The sequence below is a fragment of the Aegilops tauschii genome, chromosome 5, assembly GCF_002575655.3.
Source record: "Aegilops tauschii subsp. strangulata cultivar AL8/78 chromosome 5, Aet v6.0, whole genome shotgun sequence".
NCBI lineage: Eukaryota > Viridiplantae > Streptophyta > Magnoliopsida > Poales > Poaceae > Aegilops > Aegilops tauschii.
The window spans coordinates 335,350,584-335,364,462 of record NC_053039.3 but is presented as its reverse complement, the minus strand read 5'-3'; the positions used below and the strand labels follow the sequence as shown (position 1 = coordinate 335,364,462).

Genomic DNA, 13,879 nt, shown 5'->3' with positions numbered 1-13,879 from the left:
CCTTGCGAGTACCAAGAACACCCCAACACTTCTTGGCTGCACCATAGCTCAGATCCATTTGCTACTGCTACTTTCACGGGACGCGGCATATCCTGAACTCCTCTTAGCTTGGACTGCAACTGCTGGGACACGAATGATGCAGAGCTACCCGAGTCGACTAACATCAACACTTCTTGCCCCTGAATCCACCCGTGCAGCTGGAGGCATGTGGGCGCATCTGTACTCGACACTGCTTGCAAAGACAGTTGCCAAACCTGCTCTTATGCATCGTCCTGATCTTGATTTACCGGACGCGGAGCTGGATGTTCATCGGACGCCTCCAGGCTGAACAAACTGAGGATCTCCTCAATTACGTGCAGCTTGACTGTCGGGGGACACACATGATCATGCCCCCACCGCTCCCCACACTTGAAACAGAGCCCCTTGGCACGGCGAAAGTTGCGAAGGGCGGTGAGTTTCGACGCATCACTGTTGGCTCGAGCCGCATCCGTTCCCCGGCGATCCTCCGCTGCAGGGTGTGCGGCTGGTGTCCGCGCTGGTGGTGGCGGCAACGGTACTGGCGTTGGCTGTCGCGCGCGGCCAGGTAACCCAGAGCCTTCCGGCTGACTGTACCACGGCCCTTTGTGGCCCTCAGCCACTTCCTCTTGCAGGACAGCCAGTGCACAAGCTGTGTCCAGATCTTTGGGACGCTGAACCATAACCACGACGCGGATATATGCCCACAGGCCCTCCACGAACCTCGTCAGAAAATACAAGGGATGTACAACATCAGAATAAGAAATAAGGTGATTCATTAAATTTTCAAACTGCTCAATGTAATCGGAAATAGAACTAGTCTGGCGAAGTGCATAAAATTGCCTAATCAACAGCTGATGTCGATCTCGCTCAAAACGAGAACAAAGCAGGTTGCAAAATGCATCCCAATCGAGCTCGCCGATCTTTGGCTGAACCGACTGCAACCAAATCGCTGCGGGGCCAGTGAAATGCAGAGTAGACATGGGGATGAAATAGGATGGTTGGACTTGGAACATCGTGAGGTACTGCTCGCACATAGTTCTCCGGATTTTAGGATTCTCGCCGGAGAACTGGGGAAATGAGACTGATGGAATTGTTTGGCCGAGCCCCGCCACGAACTGTCCCTGGGCGAGGCAAGGGCCTAGTGCGGAATCAAGTAGACGTGCCTGGGGTAGGAATTGTGGCATACCATTGGTCGGAGAGGACGCCGACGGGGTGCCACCCGCCGGCGGACCGCCCCGATGCTGATGAGGACCGCCGTGGCCATCGGGCCCGTGGATCTCGTCGCCGGGCGCCAGATCGGGCAGATCCACCGCGCGCGATCCACCCATGGATGTTGTTGCTGCCGGTGGCCGCTTGCCTTGCAGCGCCCCGACCGCTTCCTGGAGTTTGGAGATGCGGTCCTCCAGATCAGGCTTTCAGGCGGAGAGCTCTTCGACTTGCGCCGCTTGGGTGTCGATGCGGCCCGCAAGCTGCTTGATGTCAGCGCGGGTGTCGTCGCTCGCCTTGGTCAAGTTCTCCACCATCTTGTCGAGGTAGGACTTGAGCGCCGGATCCATGGCGGCAAGGAGTCGTTGACAATCGGCTGTCTGCTTGCGCGTCTCCAGCGCGGGAAAGAGGGGCAGGCTGGTTCTGATACCACGTGTTAGGTACCAACTACTACTCTCTCAATAGATCAATGGCAAATTTGATATAGCGGCAATTACAAGGAGGTTCGAGAAAGGGGATGAAGTACAAGATGAGAGACACACCCTACAGCCACCACCGATCTGTTCTGATTCAAGCCAGGATGATCTATTCACACACGCTACGCTCACTTATATCAGTCACTAGTGGGTTTCTCTGGGCCAAACATGTAAGATACCCACTGAGGCCTAGTGAACCTGTGGCATGGCCTTCTCTCTCTCTTGGGCCACTCAGGCGTCGCACAGGCCTTCGTCAGCCCAGGTGTGGGAAGGCTACTGACACAGACACGTCCGAACATGTCCATGGACAAATGAGGACATCTTCTTTAGTATTGCCCTTAGATGTTGGTGCTTAGATTAGCTGACCAACGTAGTTAGATTTCCAGTAGCTATATATACACGACTCTGACCATCTACTACTCAATTACATACTGGGAAAGTCTTCGCAGAGCTTATGCTACAGTTAGAGCAACATTTCCTTCCCTCTAGTCACTCAGTTGGGCATACTAAACTAAGCACCCTCCTTGGCTTCAAAATTGTGCAGGCAGGCCAGGTGGCCACCCTTTGGCCTTTTCGTAAGCTCCATGCGAACTAAATGTCACCGCTGCAAAACCATGTCCTGCCCCACTGCCTCATACTCCTGTGCTGCTTCATACTCCGTAGCTTGACAATACTGCATTTTCAAAATGATGCCAATCCAAAAGGGCCGCCAAGTAGGCAAAAGAAGAAAAACTGGGGCAATCTCCTCTGACTAAATGGGTCATGCAACTGACTATGCTTCCATAGCTTGCGCCCTGGCACGCATCTGTACTTCACGAATCCTGCTTAAGCTTGTTGCCTGATCTCCTTGATGATTCCCTGCCTTCACAACACGGAACAAATCCTTAATGGTAGTAAAGTTATCCTCCTGTGTACAGATCGCCTTATCTTTAGTTGCACAGCAGCGTTTCCCATAACTAGCCTCAAAGTCAATTGACTTCTCATTAGCCCTTTGAAGCACTGACGCAGGTATTCCTGGATGGAGACAACAAAATTAGCATGCAGCACTTACTGTTTCCTTTTGGGCTAACTTAGTGGAGCCTCAGGCAAGAAGAGCATTCAAATTTGAGTAAATGCATTCAGAAAACAATAATACTGGCTTGGGAATAACCTGCTAATCGAGCAACATTCACGCCATAGCTTTTGGGACATGAACCAGCTGTTAATCTGTAAAGGAAAGTCACCTCTTCCAAACCTCCTTCTCCAGTGCCTACTTGGCATGCCATATGGCAAAGTGATACCTACAATATGAGGTATTCAAATACACAGGTTAACACCTGTATATGGTTGAATTCAATTCAAAGCATGATATGGACTCTTTACCTTGTCATCCTCATGTTCCACTGCTAACTTATGGTAGTGGGTAGAAAACAAGCCTAGACACTGCACACGCTGAACTAGATAATCTAGAACAGATGCCCTGTTATAGCCCATAAGGCAGCAAATCAATCATCTCAGAGTTGTGATAGTAAATGGGGTAACAAAATGATAAATAATGCCAAGAGGACATAACAACTCAATGATATGATCTTTAATTGAACGTACGCAATAGCTTGTCCATCAGAAGTTGATGTGCCCCGCCCAAGCTCATCTAAAGCCACAAGAGAATTCTTGGTAGCTGACGACTGAAGCAAAAGTCATAACAGAAGTAATAAATAGATAAGCAAACATGAAAACTGTGACAACCATTCATATCTGAAAGAGAAATCTTACAAGCACGGAAGCAGTCTCCATGAGCTCCACCAAGAATGTACTTTTTCCAGCCATAATATGATCCCTTGCTCCCATGCGAACAAAGATACGGTCAACAAGAGAAAGCTCAAGGTTTTCCGCCGGAACATCTGCTCCAATCTGTCAGAATTATTTCAGTTAACAAGCAGCATTGACAGATATGATTGTGGGATACCTGTGTCAATATAAGATAGTGGATTACCTGTGCCAATATTATGGTAAGACAAACTTGACGCAGGAGAGTTGATTTACCACCCATATTTGGACCAGTAAGAACAATAAAGCTGGCATTTCCTGGCCCACCCATGTTAATGTTATTTGGTACAAATGAACCCTTGCCTAACGAATCACTTCGAATAATGGGATGCCCAAGATTTCTTGCATGGAAAGTAGGAGTATCATCTGGACCACACAATTCTCTGATAGTTGGACAGCATGTTGGTCCCTCAAAATAATCACCCGCAATAGAAAGACTAACCAAAACATCAATCTCTGCATGATAAAACCAACATAATATCTAGTGAGCAATTGTGACAAACATCATTTTACTTATATGTCCTTATGTCCATAAAGATTTAGCACCATAATTCATACAGAAGAATACATCTTTCCTGCGATGCAGAAGCTAAATAGTTCTATATATGTAGAAAGGTGATCAGTTGATTCAGAGAGTATGCAAAACTAGTAACATTCTCTCAACAAATCGATCTATGCCTTAAAATGTGATATCACCCTTGTTGCGGCCCAGCAGCTGGCAATATAATGCCAGAAACATACAACTACAACCAATTCTTTTAGTAGAAGAAACTAACTGCCATAGCAGATCAGGAGTGCAGTGAAACTAACAAGGAGCAATAAGGAATTTGGTAAGTTGCTAACAATGGTGCACAGGATGAAATAAGATAACATCAGATGCAGTGTTACCAGCAGCTACAGACACCAACTGTCTCCACTTGCTGTGATGCTCAATAAAGAGATGAATCAGTTTCTGAAGAATGCCTTTCAATATTGATTCTTTATCTGTTGCAACCTTAGAAAGTTCTGATATTAGTTGTTTTACTTCTGGTGTCCAGTACCGACAGACACCCTGGCCAAAAATTGAAATTATGTTATGAACTTCAAATAACAGAAATATCAGTTTGAGTAAAACATCTATAAGCCTTTATAGAACATTTTCAATGTGTTGAGGCAAAGTGAACAAATGCATTGAATGCTGCAGAGAGTCGGTACAAGACAACAACCCAGCAAAGGGCCAAAATAGAACAGCTCGTGACAGTAATCAACTCATCATGCCTTAGAAGAAACTATTTCAAAGGGTTGGAGCCATAGACTTAATCAGTAGATCATCAACCCAGCAAGTCAAGCAAAAAAAAGGGTGAATTAGCCATTGACAATCACCACCTTGACATTTCCTGAGCACATTGCTCATGCTGCAAAGGCAAATAGCAAACTAGCCCAGGTCTTCAACGTGTTGGTCATTTAATATGAGGTCTAAAGAGGGGGTTTCAAATCACTATTCTTAAAAACACAAATATCAAAACCAATCCCAATGTTGTTGTCCAACTAATGCCAAGGATGGACAGACTGAAAGGTTATACACAAACAGTACAGGAAGTAAGCACTGTTACATGGGGGGTTCCACTATAGTAGGTGTAAGCCCCAGCCTGTGGCAGGATAGGCTACGGCCAAGCAGGGGCACTTTGTCCAGGAGTTGTAGTATTAGTTCCCTGATTGAAAGAAGTCAAATCGTAGTAGGATAAACTTCCTTTAGCAAGGTAATTAGAATTAGCACTTCCCGTAATATACGGAGAGGCAACCAATAATATTAGGCTATTTTCCCCAAGCTCTTCTCTTCCCCCCTGTCACCCCACAACGCCGGCAAGACACGCATGCCCAGTGGACCTTCATCGTTCATTGGCCCTCAGGCACCTCCAGGCCACGGCTATGCCCTCCAATCCCAAGGCTCTAACACACTGAGGCATGACAGTTCTGTCAAACTAATCCACTAAAAAGCATGTTTCAAGTTTCAACCAATCACTTCGGCATGAACAATTGATTACATCCTCCTCAGAGCAGTCTGACCATCTTTTTTTCCTTTTTAACCACATAGCACTAGATACATCAACACGCCAAATAACATGCAACAGTATTAGTACAATTCCATGCTTGTATTCAAGTACAAGAAAAATCATGTCAAATTACCTTTTTTGTAGACTGCAACTCATAGTCATTAGGAACAGAACCCCTCAGGCTCTCAGACACTTCAATAAGGTAAGTATCCTTTCCAACATTTACATACTTAACCTGCACCAGTCAACCAATTATTAGCGATTGCTAAAGAAACTAATAAATGATCGACATTTTAAAACAGAAGTGACGCATAGCACTACCGATGAATCCTTCAGTAGCTTTCTTTGCTCCTTCAGGTACTCCTGCAGACTGGATTCGATCTCCTCTATGGCACAGGAAGTGGCATCATATTCAGGATCACAACCTTCAAGAGGTATGATCCGACCATTATGATCAGCTTCTGACCAATCAAATGCATCCCTGAAGTAATCTAAAATAGATGACACATCTGGTAACCCTTTGCCTGTAAACAGTTAGAGCTTGAAGGTTACCTTACACATTAGAGGCAGTTAAACAATCTGACAAAAAAAGACAAAGTAAAACAAGAAATGAAAAGCAAAAGAGACATCGTGTAGCTTAACTAATGAAGAAAGTTGCTGTTACTACCTGGTGAAAGCAAATCATTTAGTAGAGAAGACCCCTCTGTGCCTGTCAACACCCTAATAGAAGAACATGCCTGAAACATTTGCTGGCAACCACGAAGGGCGGCAGTGAACTGCTTGAGCAGTCTCTTTGCTGTGTCTTCATATAGAACAACTGACTTAGATCTCCCATTTTCACCACTGCAAAGAATGTAGTATGAGTCATTAAGAATAAGAGAGTACATTTCAAAGGTCCAAGAGTAGAAAAGCAATGCAAACTTCTATAGCTAAACCTGGAGCAAAAATATATATAATGCAAAAGTCAAACAAATCCAGCTTATTGCACAATGTCACAACCAATATGCTATGGTATTGAATTACCATCTAGAGAAAAGGTGTGCAAGCAGACGCTCCATGTCTGGAAGCCTACATAAATCTTTACGGAACTGCATAGCACATTCATGCCCAACTCCCTGGAAAGATGAATAAAGTGTTAAAAACAACAATGAAAAGTAAAATGACAAGCATAATCACGTGAAACATGAAAGCAAATTCTGACTTCAATACATACATATATACGGTGGAAACAGATGCGCAATCAGAATATACTATTATATGGTAATCATCAGTTTGAAATTTCATAATTTTGTTCAAACATTAATAACTATGTTGCAGCATTTTAATTTGAGGAAACTACACAAGCTTCCCACCATGAATAGATAACCATCATGTACTTCATAAGCTCAAATAACAGTAATTATCCCAATGCTATAAGATATGATCCATATAATGGTCAGGTTTTCTTTAATACTCCGAAATGAGCAACTTAGCATTAAGGAACAAAGTGACACCAACAACAAGCACATCAAAACAGTTCTAAGTACTCAAGCATTTAATAACTTGATCATAATTAATTAAATGGCATCCACCCCAGGTTCAAACAAAGATATTGTACTGACACACAATAAAGGGAGCAAAACAGAATGCTTTTATTTACTTCTATGTAAATAATTGTGTTCATTGGTCTACGAGTGAAATGCTCTATTAGGCCATAAACTCAAATTGAAAGAACAGTTTAGTCCCTAAACTCAAAAACCGCACACTTCAGACCATAAACTGTTTTAAGTGATACACTTAAAGCCAAACGGTTCAGAAGCACGCGGGGGGTTGCAAAATGGACAAAATTAAAGGAGGGCATTGCCGGCCGCCACCACCACGCCATGCCTCAATGCAGGCCGCTGTCTGTCGAGCTGCGCCGCGCCATGGCCGTCGGCCAGAGAAGATTAACGAGCCGCTCAGCTCATTAAGCTTAACAAGCAAAAAATCTTGTTCAGCTCTGTTCATTTAAAGCTCGTGAGCGCTAGTTAACGGACAACGATGTGTTACGGCCTACGAATGAGTGTGGGTGTAATTTTATGAAGGAATATGGTGACTATAGGAGGAGGTGCGCTAGTTCGCTGCCTCCTATGGGATGGGATGGGTCGATTAGATTGAGTAGGTGGGTTGAGATGCCATGAAATGTTGTCACGTGAAATAATAATATGTGTTGTGTTGTACTAACAAGCTTTAACGAGCTGCTCGTGAAACTCATTAGCTTGTTCGTTAAGCTCATTAAGTTTGACGAGCTGAAATCAATGATTGGCTCTGTTCATTAAGCGAGCTATGAGCTTATCGAGCTGAGCTATCAAGCGCTCATTGAGCTCGCGAGCTACGAGCTTTTGGTCCAGCCCTAGGTGAGAAGTCCCTCCAGGCAACGGCAATGGCGCACACGAAGCCCGTGAATGTGTACCCAGTTGACGTAGGCGAGCAGGAAGAGCTCCATGTTAGTATTTGTGAACGCCTGCTCGGCCGGCAGACCGAAGCCGAGGACGAAGGCAAGGAGCAGTTTGAGCGGGAAGTGCAGCGCAACGGCGGAGGTGGAGTAGGCAGCCATGGGCTTGGTGATGTGTTGGGAGTGGAGGTAAAGATGGAGCTGATGGAGTGCGTCCAGGTCCAGGAGCCGACACAGGTAGAGCACAGACACTATCACGCACAAGTACACCACACAGTTGAGCGCCATGATCGGTGCCACAAAGAAGATGAAGAAGACGCGTTGGATAGTGGTAAGCTCTGTCTCAAGTCTCAACGTGTGTGTTTTGGCGCTTGCTTCATTTCCTGGTCCAACGCTTTGCATCCATCCTCCAGTAAATGTGACAGTGCAGATACTTCTTGGGATATCATGTATCAGACTAGCACCCGCAGTTCAGGCTCTGACGACGTGGCAGTCACATGTGCAGTTTTTTTCTCTCAAACCGTATTTTGGCCTTAAGTGTATCACTTAAAACAATTTATGGCCTAAAATGTGCAGCTTTTGAGTTTAAGGCCTAAACTGTTCTTTCAATTTGAGTTTATGGTCTAATGGGGCATTTCACACTTGGTCTACAGTATGCTCGATTGTGATAAAAATAGTAACCATATAGATATATTTGTAAGTTTCCAACATTGATAGATATAATGGACGAAAGAGTGTCCTTTTGTGCATATGGCCCTCGTGTTGCTAGCTGGGCCCTTCAACCTGCTCAATGTGACTTCCTTCTCCAGGGGAGAGGCGGGCGAGTAGGGCTTCATCTTAGGCTGACAGTGGGTGCTTCCAGGCTTCCAGAAGGCCCCGTGCGACAACAGCACCTTGACCCCTCCTTTCAACTTGGGGTGGATGCGAGAGCAGTGGTCCTGTCGAATGCAGGCGGTGATTTGGTGCATCAGGGACAAAGGGTGGACGGCCAGTGCGGCACCACAATCTGCTTGCGGGCAGAGGATGTTGGGGCAGCGACCCCAGTAGGCAATGATAATGGGTTCCTAAGAGCGCAGTGGTTGGAATGGATTCCGAGGCAATGGCCCCCGGGTGTGGTGGAAAGCGGCATGTCAGGTATTGCCGGTGGTGCAGGAGTCAGTGGTGCCTTTTCTATAGTGAAATGCAAGATAGACGTTGCTAAAAACATAGATGCAAGCATTTAATTATTTTACGCTGTAAGCACTTTAAAAGAAGGGAAAGAAAACCAAATATGGGTTTGTGATATGATCATCTATGTGCTAATTTAGGATGGGTGAGCCCCTATGAACCGAGAAAAACTTATGGGTTTGTTATGCTTTGTCACTTCCTACTAAAGGTTAGTGAAACCAGATGGTATACATGCATCTACAGTTTTCCATCTCGTTTTTCCAGACTAATTTTTCTAACTATCCCCTGGTACACAAACTAATGCTGCATTGCCTATTCTATGATCAAGTAGAGAAGAAAATTTTATCATTGAGTAAGATATTGTATTTGCATGTATCTGAAGCGTTACTCTTGCATGTAAAACAAATTTTGCCCAAGCAAAACACACCAACCCAAAAAATAGCTTCCATTACTATGTAATGTCTTCATTGCTGATTTGTCATTATAACTATGCAAATACCGTTTTCAAATAATCCTACATGAATAGCAAAATAAGCTTTATGCTAGGAAAATTATTTACATAAAACACAAACCTTGAAAATAGCAATGGCACCTTGACGCTGTTGTATTGCTTTGCAATCGTACAAAGGCCTTACAATCCACCGTTTGAGCATCCTTTTCCCAAATCCAGTAACACAATGATTCAATTGTTCATACAAGGTCCTGAAAGTATACGCAAAAGTATGTTGTCACTTAACAGAGTTCAATATATTGACAGAAATGAAGAGTTTAAAGCAGGCAGTACCCTGAGAGACCACCAGTTGCATTCTCTAGGATCTCCAAATTTTCAAGTGCGGCCGCATCGAGTATCATATGCTTCCGCATATTGTTGATGAGCCCCGAGCATGTCAGGGGCTCAAATTCAGCACATGGAAGCAATTTGTCATCCAGAAGGACTTGCTTTAAGTAAAACAAAGAACCTCCAAGAGCAGAAAGCGCATACACTCGATCACCAGCTTCAATTAGCTCACTTAATAGGTCAGGCAGACAGCCCACATTGTTTTGTACTCCAACAGTGTTTCGTGATGCAGTGAGATTATCTGATGAGCTGTAGTATTGCTCGATGGCATGAATAGTTTTCTCTGCATCCCAAAATTCCGTAGATGGAAGCAAACCATTTATCAAAGGGTCTCTTGTATTATTTTTCAGTGCCCTCTCAGTTTCTGCACTCAGCATCTTAGCTGGCTTTATGATTTCCACAGGTCGTATTTCAGACAAAATGGAACATAGCACATGACGTTCAGGGTCATCTTGGAACTGAAAAACAACAATTGCATAATGATAAGAGGCTACACAATTAATAAGGGGCGCTTGATAGCATGCAAGTATGATTGGAAATAAACGCTAGAATCATATAACCACCTACCTGTCCAATGATGAATTTGCTTGTAGAAACATCAATTATACAAACACCAATTGTATGACCATCTTGACTGTTTGTTGAACTACATGGATAACTTTCAGCCACGGACAAGATGTATGACGGATCTGGATTCGCCAGAAGTGATTCTCCTTCTGTCAGTGTTCCTTTTGTGACCATTGCACATATTTCACGCCTCACAACCTTGAGTAAAGAAGGAAAACAACAAAAATAGATATGGTCATCTTCCCAGCACAGCAAGAACAAGATTTGAATTTGCAGAAAAAACTATGAAACAACAGGACATTGCTCAGAAGCTTCCAATCTAAATCACTGCCATATTTGTTATCAAAACAGAAAAACTAGTTATATTTGGCATATATCTTTGTAGTCACGGTATGTGCATGTCGGTATTACAAAAGCAGTAACTCTGGTTGACCATGGGACCTAAACAAACCTTGTCTTTTGTACCCGTCTCTCTACGGCGAAGTTCAAGCTGGTCCGGTGTCTCGGTCTGCTCTACAACCAGAACGCGATAACCCTGTGATGAAATGAATGTTTTATTAAAAAGAAAACTTATCTACTATGGATGAATAAAGTTATATCAAATATGTCCAGACCTTCTGAGCTAGTTTCTCCAAATTCACTGCTAAATTCTTCTCTGGGAAGCCACAGTGAGGTTGGTCACCCTAAAACAATAGGATGCAAAACAAATGAGCAGAGTTCTGGATCACAAGGGAAGTTAAAAGATGGAAAGTGGAGTAATAGCAGGAACACCAATAAGGGGAAGAAAACAATTACACCTTCATGTATTGAAGATCAAGCTCCTTGGCCCCAACATGAGCATCCATCTCATACAATTCGTAGAATTTGCCCATCTATTTTAAATTCATGGAATAATGAATAATCACTAAACTAGACAGCCTTAATTTTAGTTCTCAGTGAGCACTAGATAAATGTAGCTGTACCTTGAAGAACAGGACCTTATCCATGTGCTGGGATTTAAATTCCCACCATTGCCTCTATTAATAAAGACTGACAGTTAGTGTTGAAGACAAGTTAAGCAGAAGAAAAAGGGATGTATTGTCAGCATGGACATATTACCTGTCCACCTGTCAAGTTCTTCAAGAACTGGGAAGGCAAGAAGAGAGTTCTTGGATCATAGGCTGGGTCTCCAGGTCGTCTCCCTTTTGCATCTTTGCGCCCCCTATAGTTCAGAACACATCATAACTAGTAAGTAAGTAAATTATAAGGCACGCATTAAGAAAAGAAGAAGCAATTGATACAGCAAAGTGTATGGCTAGAATAAATTACATTAATGAACGCATGTGTTTTGCCAGATATACACCCAATATTTTGACAATGTTTCAACCAAGCTGTCAAAACTGCTATATTTAAACTGCAAGAGGAAATAATCAAAATAGTACTCCAGAAGTACTCACTGCCCAAGGAATGTGAACTTCTCCGTCTGCCGACTTCCAAAGCGCTCAGACAGGTCTCCAGTAAGAGCAAGGTGAGCATTCTCTAAAATTCTCTCTCCTGCAACAATGGCAACAAAAATTACAGACCAAACCACCAAACTCAAACTCATCAACAATTCAGATTCCATTACTCACTCCTATCACAGCTCGGTGGCACCTTCATTTCAGCCTTTTCAGGGGTGTTAGCTAGTTGAAAGCTGAACTTCTTAGCACAATCCAATGCACCCACATCCACTTGTTTCCTCTTCTTTGACAACGTTGACCCTGACGATGCTGAGCCAAGACCAGACGTTGACCGCAGTGTGGACACTGAAGCTGACGTGGACAAGGAGTTCCTTGATTTCCCCTTTCGCGAACTGACCGCAACAACCTCTTCCTCTTCGTCATCCAACTCCACTTCCTCCTCAGAATCATCCTCCGGAGCAGCGCCCTTCTTCCAGTCCTCGTCCTCAGTGGAATCCCCAGTCTCCTCATCCTCCTGCACAGACGGCGACTTCGCCTTTGCGGTGTCAGACATCCTCCGAAGACGTCGCAGCTTCCTGGCCGGCGGCGGCGTCGCCTCCTCGGCGGCCCACTCGAATTTCTCCTTAACGAGGTCGACCTCCTCCTCCTCCCCATCGTCGTACTTCACGCGGTGCCGGCGGGAGCCCCCGTCGTAGGCATCCACCGTGCCCTCGTACCACGCGTCGTCCAGCGGCCAGTACACCCGCAGCCGCCGCCCCACCGCCTCTCCCGCAGGCGCCGCCGCTGCATCATGCTTCTTCTCCTGCTGCGGCGGCGGAGACGGCTTTGGTGGGGGATGGGAGGGCACGACGAGAGGGGGCTTCCTCGCCTTAGGGTTCAGCGGCGACGGGGAGGGTTCAGCGGCGGGCTTCGGGGTGGAGGCGGCGGGGGAAGGGGAAGGGGAGGGCACGACGAGAGGGGGCTTCCCCGCCTTAGGGTTCAGCGGCGACTGGGAGGGCTCTGCGGCGGGCTTCGGGGTGGAGGCGGAGGGGGAAGGGGAGGGGGAGACGAAGAAGGCGGTGATCTGGCTCTGCTTCCGCACGAGAGGGGAGCGGCCGTTGCTTAGGCGGCGGGACGCCATTGGAGAGCGCCCGAGGAAGGGGTGGCTGCTTTCTCCCGCCGGGTTTTAGGGTTTTGCGGGGGATTTTTTGGCGGAGGGGATCAAATAGGGGAGGTGCGGGGGGGGGGGGGGGGGGGGTGGGGGGGGGGATGGCGCGGGCAAGTGGCGGGAAACAGAGGATGGGTGCGAGGGAAGGAGGGTGACACGCGCGTCTGTTGCCGCCGGAGGCGAGGAGGTGCTCTGCGGCCGAGCAGCGCGGGGAGGAGGAGGGCCTGGGTGCGGGCCTGCGTGGTCGGCCCGGTAAGAGCATGTCCTAGTAGAACCCTCAAACCTTTAAAGCAGTTTTAAGGGTTGAGAAGTGCCAGTTCTTTGCATTTTTAAGGGTTGAAAAACAGGGGGCTTGGGTTTCAGGGTTTTAGTCTTTGCCTTAACCCGAACTTTTAAATCTATTATTTGACATCTCACAATTTATGACTACAAGAACACAATCAACCTCTAAACAAACTACCAAATGACAATCATTGATGCATGGTTTAATAGTTTACATCACAAAATCATAATCTTCCCCCTCTCATCGGCACCATCATCAAAAAGTTGCACCTCGGCGCCATCTCCTAGACCACATGCGGGCTCCATCAAGCATCTCCATAGGCGCCGGTGGAGTCGTCCACACCGCCATCGCCACAACTACTCATCGGAGTGTCACCTCGAAAAGTAGAGGACGCACCACGGAACATCCTCTTCCTCTCCGCGATGTCCTCCTTGTAGTCCTTCCACCATTGCAATTGGTCTTCATCCATGTCCTTCTTGGACATCA

General features: G+C 45.8%; 1 protein-coding gene across 1 annotated transcript; it reads right to left on the bottom strand.

Moving 5' to 3' along the window:
* Positions 1–2,004: 2,004 nt before the first annotated feature.
* LOC109772035 (DNA mismatch repair protein MSH6) lies at positions 2,005–13,236 on the bottom strand. Its single transcript, XM_020330728.4, has 21 exons — positions 12,135–13,236; positions 11,961–12,057; positions 11,623–11,725; positions 11,487–11,540; positions 11,322–11,396; positions 11,139–11,207; positions 10,976–11,059; positions 10,525–10,722; positions 9,904–10,415; positions 9,692–9,821; positions 6,563–6,654; positions 6,207–6,382; positions 5,861–6,063; positions 5,673–5,774; positions 4,395–4,557; positions 3,673–3,962; positions 3,453–3,590; positions 3,285–3,364; positions 3,063–3,159; positions 2,851–2,980; positions 2,005–2,714 (listed from the first exon to the last, which is right to left on the bottom strand). Exons 1-21 carry the CDS (start codon positions 13,081–13,083, stop codon positions 2,473–2,475), a joined length of 3,984 nt encoding a protein of 1,327 aa, XP_020186317.3. The 5' UTR covers positions 13,084–13,236; the 3' UTR covers positions 2,005–2,472.
* Positions 13,237–13,879: the final 643 nt, after the last annotated feature.